Source organism: Oncorhynchus gorbuscha, unplaced genomic scaffold (genome assembly GCF_021184085.1).
Source record: "Oncorhynchus gorbuscha isolate QuinsamMale2020 ecotype Even-year unplaced genomic scaffold, OgorEven_v1.0 Un_scaffold_1293, whole genome shotgun sequence".
Lineage (NCBI taxonomy): Eukaryota > Metazoa > Chordata > Actinopteri > Salmoniformes > Salmonidae > Oncorhynchus > Oncorhynchus gorbuscha.
The window spans coordinates 60,001-68,889 of record NW_025746113.1 but is presented as its reverse complement, the minus strand read 5'-3'; the positions used below and the strand labels follow the sequence as shown (position 1 = coordinate 68,889).

Below are 8,889 nucleotides of genomic sequence, written 5' to 3'. Positions count from 1 at the left end.
CTTACTGTCTGAATGAGAAGAAACAATCTGAGACAATACCTTACTGTCTGAATGAGAATAAACAATCTGAGACAATACCTTACTGTCTGAATGAGAAGAAACAATCTGAGACAATACCTTACTGTCTGAATGAGAATAAACAATCTGAGACAATACCTTACTGTCTGAATGAGAATAAACAATCTGAGACAATACCTTACTGTCTGAATGAGAATAAACAATCTGAGACAATACCTTACTGTCTGAATGAGAAGAAACAATCTGAGACAATACCTTACTGTCTGAATGAGAATAAACAATCTGAGACAATACCTTACTGTCTGAATGAGAATAAACAATCTGAGACAATACCTTACTGTCTGAATGAGAAGAAACAATCTGAGACAATACCTTACTGTCTGAATGAGAAGAAACAAATGAGAAGAAACAATCTGAGACAATACCTTACTGTCTGAATGAGAATAAACAATCTGAGACAATACCTTACTGTCTGAATGAGAAGAAACAATCTGAGACAATACCTTACTGTCTGAATGAGAATAAACAATCTGAGACAATACCTTACTGTCTGAATGAGAAGAAACAATCTGAGACAATACCTTACTGAATGAAAGAAACAATCTGAGACAATACCTTACTGTCTGAATGAGAAGAAACAATCTGAGACAATACCTTACTGTCTGAATGAGAAAAACAATCTGAGACAATACCTTACTGTCTGAATGAGAAGAAACAATCTGAGACAATACCTTACTGTCTGAATGAGAAGAAACAATCTGAGACAATACCTTACTGTCTGAATGAGAATAAACAATCTGAGACAATACCTTACTGTCTGAATGAGAAGAAACAATCTGAGACAATACCTTACTGTCTGAATGAGAAGAAACAATCTGAGACAATACCTTACTGTCTGAATGAGAAGAAACAATCTGAGACAATACCTTACTGTCTGAATGAGAATAAACAATCTGAGACAATACCTTACTGTCTGAATGAGAAGAAACAATCTGAGACAATACCTTACTGTCTGAATGAGAATAAACAATCTGAGACAATACCTCTGTCTGAATGAGAATAAACTCTGTCTCTGAATGAGAATAAACAATCTGAGACAATACCTTACTGTCTGAATGAGAATAAACAATCTGAGACAATACCTTACTGTCTGAATGAGAAGAAACAATCTGAGACAATACCTTACTGTCTGAATGAGAAGAAACAATCTGAGACAATACCTTACTGTCTGAATGAGAAGAAACAATCTGAGACAATACCTTACTGTCTGAATGAGAAGAAACAATCTGAGACAATACCTTACTGTCTGAATGAGAATAAACAATCTGAGACAATACCTTACTGTCTGAATGAGAATAAACAATCTGAGACAATACCTTACTGTCTGAATGAGAAGAAACAATCTGAGACAATACCTTACTGTCTGAATGAGAAGAAACAATCTGAGACAATACCTTACTGTCTGAATGAGAATAAACAATCTGAGACAATACCTTACTGTCTGAATGAGAAAAACAATCTGAGACAACTGTCTGAATGAGAATCTGAGACAATACCTTACTGTCTGAATGAACAATCTGAGACAATACCTTACTGTCTGAATGAGAATAAACAATCTGAGACAATACCTTACTGTCTGAATGAGAAGAAACAATCTGAGACAATACCTTACTGTCTGAATGAGAATAAACAATCTGAGACAATACCTTACTGTCTGAATGAGAATAAACAATCTGAGACAATACCTTACTGTCTGAATGAGAATAAACAATCTGAGACAATACCTTACTGTCTGAATGAGAATAAACAATCTGAGACAATACCTTACTGTCTGAATGAGAATAAACAATCTGAGACAATACCTTACTGTCTGAATGAGAAGAAACAATCTGAGACAATACCTTACTGTCTGAATGAGAAGAAACAATCTGAGACAATACCTTACTGTCTGAATGAGAATAAACAATCTGAGACAATACCTTACTGTCTGAATGAGAATAAACAATCTGAGACAATACCTTACTGTCTGAATGAGAATAAACAATCTGAGACAATACCTTACTGTCTGAATGAGAAGAAACAATCTGAGACAATACCTTACTGTCTGAATGAGAAGAAACAATCTGAGACAATACCTTACTGTCTGAATGAGAATAAACAATCTGAGACAATACATTACTGTCTGAATGAGAATAAACAATCTGAGACAATACCTTACTGTCTGAATGAGAAGAAACAATCTGAGACAATACCTTACTGTCTGAATGAGAATAAACAATCTGAGACAATACCTTACTGTCTGAATGAGAAGAAACAATCTGAGACAATACCTTACTGTCTGAATGAGAATAAACAATCTGAGACAATACCTTACTGTCTGAATGAGAAGAAACAATCTGAGACAATACCTTACTGTCTGAATGAGAATAAACAATCTGAGACAATACCTTACTGTCTGAATGAGAATAAACAATCTGAGACAATACCTTACTGTCTGAATGAGAATAAACAATCTGAGACAATACCTTACTGTCTGAATGAGAAGAAACAATCTGAGACAATACCTTACTGTCTGAATGAGAATAAACAATCTGAGACAATACATTACTGTCTGAATGAGAAGAAACAATCTGAATGAGAATAAACAATCTGAGACAATACCTTACTGTCTGAATGAGAATAAACAATCTGAGACAATACCTTACTGTCTGAATGAGAAGAAACAATCTGAGACAATACCTTACTGTCTGAATGAGAATAAACAATCTGAGACAATACCTTACTGTCTGAATGAGAATAAACAATCTGAGACAATACCTTACTGTCTGAATGAGAATAAACAATCTGAGACAATACCTTACTGTCTGAATGAGAAGAAACAATCTGAGACAATACCTTACTGTCTGAATGAGAATAAACAATCTGAGACAATACCTTACTGTCTGAATGAGAAGAAACAATCTGAGACAATACCTTACTGTCTGAATGAGAATAAACAATCTGAGACAATACCTTACTGTCTGAATGAGAAGAAACAATCTGAGACAATACCTTACTGTCTGAATGAGAATAAACAATCTGAGACAATACCTTACTGTCTGAATGAGAAGAAACAATCTGAGACAATACCTTACTGTCTGAATGAGAAGAAACAATCTGAGACAATACCTTACTGTCTGAATGAGAAGAAACAATCTGAGACAATACCTTACTGTCTGAATGAGAATAAACAATCTGAGACAATACCTTACTGTCTGAATGAGAATAAACAATCTGAGACAATACCTTACTGTCTGAATGAGAAGAAACAATCTGAGACAATACCTTACTGTCTGAATGAGAAGAAACAATCTGAGACAATACCTTACTGTCTGAATGAGAATAAACAATCTGAGACAATACCTTACTGTCTGAATGAGAAGAAACAATCTGAGACAATACCTTACTGTCTGAATGAGAATAAACAATCTGAGACAATACCTTACTGTCTGAATGAGAATAAACAATCTGAGACAATACCTTACTGTCTGAATGAGAATAAACAATCTGAGACAATACCTTACTGTCTGAATGAGAAGAAACAATCTGAGACAATACCTTACTGTCTGAATGAGAAGAAACAATCTGAGACAATACCTTACTGTCTGAATGAGAAGAAACAATCTGAGACAATACCTTACTGTCTGAATGAGAAGAAACAATCTGAGACAATACCTTACTGTCTGAATGAGAATAAACAATCTGAGACAATACCTTACTGTCTGAATGAGAAGAAACAATCTGAGACAATACCTTACTGTCTGAATGAGAATAAACAATCTGAGACAATACCTCACTGTCTGAATGAGAAGAAACAATCTGAGACAATACCTTACTGTCTGAATGAGAATAAACAATCTGAGACAATACCTCACTGTCTGAATGAGAATAAACAATCTGAGACAATACCTTACTGTCTGAATGAGAATAAACAATCTGAGACAATACCTTACTGTCTGAATGAGAAGAAACAATCTGAGACAATACCTTACTGTCTGAATGAGAAGAAACAATCTGAGACAATACCTTACTGTCTGAATGAGAATAAACAATCTGAGACAATACCTCACTGTCTGAATGAGAATAAACAATCTGAGACAATACCTTACTGTCTGAATGAGAATAAACAATCTGAGACAATACCTTACTGTCTGAATGAGAATAAACAATCTGAGACAATACCTTACTGTCTGAATGAGAATAAACAATCTGAGACAATACCTTACTGTCTGAATGAGAATAAACAATCTGAGACAATACCTTACTGTCTGAATGAGAAGAAACAATCTGAGACAATACCTTACTGTCTGAATGAGAATAAACAATCTGAGACAATACCTTACTGTCTGAATGAGAATAAACAATCTGAGACAATACCTTACTGTCTGAATGAGAAGAAACAATCTGAGACAATACCTTACTGTCTGAATGAGAAGAAACAATCTGAGACAATACCTTACTGTCTGAATGAGAAGAAACAATCTGAGACAATACCTTACTGTCTGAATGAGAAGAAACAATCTGAGACAATACCTTACTGTCTGAATGAGAAGAAACAATCTGAGACAATACCTTACTGTCTGAATGAGAATAAACAATCTGAGACAATACCTTACTGTCTGAATGAGAATAAACAATCTGAGACAATACCTTACTGTCTGAATGAGAATAAACAATCTGAGACAATACCTTACTGTCTGAATGAGAAGAAACAATCTGAGACAATACCTTACTGTCTGAATGAGAATAAACAATCTGAGACAATACCTTACTGTCTGAATGAGAATAAACAATCTGAGACAATACCTTACTGTCTGAATGAGAATAAACAATCGCTCTGATGTGAGCACATTATCAATGGGAAAAGCGTATATGCATCATATCAGCCATTTCAGATCATGGGTTAACCCAGCAGTTCATGAGTTAACTCCACAATTGCTTTGGTGCAGGCTTATATCATGAAACTGGGATGTGACCTGTAGATGGATTGGAAAGGCACTCAGAGATCTTGCCTGGGGGAAAGAGCCCTCTTGGGCCTTGCTGTATATGGATGGATTTAAAATGAGATTCTGTAGAACAAATGGGAACTGAGAATGTGTCAGTGAGTCATATGTACAGTAAATGCTCTCTCTCTCTCACACACACACACGCACACATATACACACACGCAGTTCCTTGACTCCTACGTGTGTCCCTCTCTTTGTAGGATGGTGGAGTACTCGTTGGACCTGCAGAACATCAACCTCTCAGCCATTAGGACAGTCAGGGTCCTCAGACCCCTCAAAGCCATCAACAGAGTCCCCAGTGAGTTCTGTCTCGCGGTCTCTCTTTCTCTCTCTCTCTCTCTCTCTCTCTCTCTCTCTCTCTCTCTCTCTCTCTCTCTCTCTCTCTCTCTCTCTCTCTCTCTCTCGCTCCCTCTCGCTTTCTGCCTCCCTTAGTCTGTCTCTTTCTGTCTGTCTCTCACTCTCTCTCTCTGTCTTGTTTATCTCTGTTTGTCTATCTATCTATCTATCTATCTATCTATCTATCTATCTATCTATCTATCTATCTATCTATCTGTCTGTCTGTCTGTCTGTCTGTCTGTCTGTCTGTCTGTCTGTCTGTCTGTCTGTCTGTCTGTCTGTCTGTCTGTCTGTCTGTCTGTCTGTCTGTCCATCCGTTTGTTTGCATGTGATGTCTACACTGAGTTTACAAAACATTAGGAATGTCCACTCTTTCCATGACATAGACTGACCAGGTGAATCCAGGTGAAAGCTATGATCCCTTATTGATGTAACTTGTTCAATCCGCTTCAATCAGTATAGATGAAAGGGAGGAGACAGGTGAAATAAGGATCTTGGCCTTGAGGCAACTGAGACATGGATTGTGTATGTGTGTCATTCAGAGAGTGAACAGGCAAGACGAAAGATTGAAGTGCCTTTGAACAGGATATGGTAGTAGGTGCCAGGCTCACTGGTTTGTGTCAAGAACTGCAACGCTGCTGGGTTTTTCACGTTCAACAGTTTCCCGTGTATCAAGAATGGTCCACCATCCAAAGGACATCCAGCCAACTTAACACAACTGTGGGAAGCATTGGAGTCAACATGGGCCAGCATCCCTGTGGAACACTTTCGACATCTTGTAGAGTCCATGACCTGACGAATTGAGCCTGTTCTGAGGGCAAAACCTGGGGTGCAACTCAATATTAGGAAGGTGTTCTTAATGTTTTCTCCATTCAATCAGTACAGTCATTGTATTTAAGTCCTTTGACTTTGCTGTGATCCTCTACTCTGTTCTAACTGCATAACCCCAGGACAGTGCTGTTTGATCTGAGCAGCCCAGCTCCTATCAGATGCCCTCTACTACAACAGAGTCCCTTACAGATTTACATATCCTCCTGTAATGTAGATCATTGTTCTCTCTCTGACCCAACCCCATCCCTCTCAAATACAACTCTGTTCTCAGACAAAATTGTAAACACCTATTGATTTTCCCCTTACCTCAGACAGCTTCTAATCATCGTAAGCAGCAATTAGCCCGATCAAGCGAGGGTCAGCTAATCTCTCCACTCACTTCCAGTCAGTGAAAGTGATAGCATTTATCCGCTAATGCTAACAATGGCTAACAGTGAATAACACACAGATAGTGGTATCAGTCAGACTCAGGTAGCATTTCCTGATCTCCTCTTTACTAGAGCTAACTGGCTAATAGTGGCTAACACTGATATGAATGCTGTAAGATGTAAGTGAGACAGTGTACTGAAACACAGTCAAACAGGACATGTTCCAAACAGCTGTAATCCTTATCCTTGCATACTTGTTTCCTTTCCTTTCCCCCAGAGCTAACAGCCTAATGGGCTAAGCAAATGGCAAAGAAACACAGATCATTGCTAATGGACTAGTGGTGTGGAAACCGAGAGACACAGAGAGGTGTGCTGGATGCACAAGCATTTCGCTACACTCGCATTAACATCTGCTAACCATGTGTATGTGACAAATAACATTTGATTTGATTTGGAGGCATCTGTCAAATCAAATCAAATCAAAATGTATTTGTCACATACACATGGTTAGCAGATGTTAATGCGAGTGTAGCGAAATGCTTGTGCTTCTAGTTCCGACAATGCAGTAATAACCAACAAGTAATCTAACTAAGAATTCCAAAACTACTGTCTTATACACAGTGTAAGGGGATAAAGAATATGTACATAAGGATATATGAATGAGTGATGGTACAGAGCAGCATAGGCAAGATACAGTAGATGGTATCAAGTACAGTATATACATATGAGATGAGTATGTAAACAAAGTGGCATAGTTAAAGTGGCTAGTGATACATGTATTACATAAGGATGCAGTCGATGATATAGAGTACAGTATATACGTATGCATATGAGATGAATAATGTAGGGTAAGTAACATTATATAAGGTAGCATTGTTTAAAGTGGCTAGTGATATATTTACATAATTTCCCATCAATTCCCATTATTAAAGTGGCTGGAGTTGAGTCAGTGTCAGTGTCAGTGTGTTGGCAGCAGCCACTCAATGTTAGTGGTGGCTGTTTAACAGTCTGATGGCCTTGAGATGGAAGCTGTTTTTCAGTCTCTCGGTCCCAGCTTTGATGCACCTGTACTGACCTCGCCTTCTAGATGATAGCGGGGTGAACAGGCAGTGGCTCGGGTGGTTGATGTCCTTGATGATCTTTATGGCCTTCCTGTAACATCGGGTGGTGTAGGTGTCCTGGAGGGCAGGTAGTTTGCCCCCGGTGATGCGTTGTGCAGACCTCACTACCCTCTGGAGAGCCTTACGGTTGTGGGCGGAGCAGTTGCCGTACCAGGCAGTGATACAGCCCGCCAGGATGCTCTCGATTGTGCATCTGTAGAAGTTTGTGAGTGCTTTTGGTGACAAGCCAAATTTCTTCAGCCTCCTGAGGTTGAAGAGGCGCGCCTTCTGCTGCTGCGCCTTCTTCACAATGCTGTCTGTGTGAGTGGACCAATTCAGTTTGTCTGTGATGTGTATGCCGAGGAACTTAAAACTTGCTACCCTCTCCACTACTGTTCCATCGATGTGGATAGGGGGGTGTTCCCTCTGCTGTTTCCTGAAGTCCACAATCATCTCCTTAGTTTTGTTGACGTTGAGTGTGAGGTTATTTTCCTGACACCACACTCTGAGGGCCCTCACCTCCTCCCTGTAGGCCTGCTCGTCGTTGTTGGTAATCAAGCCTACCACTGTTGTGTCGTCCGCAAACTTAATGATTGAGTTGGAGGCGTGCGTGACCACGCAGTCGTGGGTGAACAGGGAGTACAGGAGAGGGCTCAGAACGCACCCTTGTGGGGCCCCAGTGTTGAGGATCAGCGGGGTGGAGATGTTGTTGCCTACCCTCACCACCTGGGGGCGGCCCGTCAGGAAGTCCAGTACCCAGTTGCACAGGGCGGAGTCGAGACCCAGGGTCTCGAGCTTGATGACGAGCTTGGAGGGTACTATGGTGTTGAATGCCGAGCTGTAGTCGATGAACAGCATTCTCACATAGGTATTCCTCTTGTCCAGATGGGTTAGGGCAGTGTGCAGTGTGGTTGAGATTGCATCGTCTGTGGCCCTATTTGGGCGGTAAGCAAATTGGAGTGGGTCTAGGGTGTCAGGTAGGGTGGAGGTGATATGGTCCTTGACGAGTCTCTCAAAGCACTTCATGATAACGGAAGTGAGTGCTACGGGGCGGTAGTCATTTAGCTCAGTTACCTTAGCTTTCTTGGGAACAGGAACAATGGTGGCCCTCTTGAAGCATGTGGGAACAGCAGACTGGTATAGGGATTGATTGAATATGTCCGTAAACACACCGGCCAGCTGGTCTGCGCA

At 39.7% G+C, this 8,889-nt stretch overlaps 1 protein-coding gene across 1 annotated transcript in view; it reads left to right on the top strand.

Moving 5' to 3' along the window:
• The window catches only part of LOC124022104 (voltage-dependent T-type calcium channel subunit alpha-1I-like), a gene marked incomplete at its 3' end in the record, with an annotated part of 99,890 nt that overhangs the window by 31,332 nt on the left and 59,669 nt on the right, over positions 1-8,889 (top strand). The window contains exon 3 of the mRNA XM_046337148.1: positions 5,264-5,361. Coding sequence (XP_046193104.1) covers positions 5,264-5,361 — 98 coding nt within the window. The remainder of the gene's footprint in view (positions 1-5,263; positions 5,362-8,889) is intronic.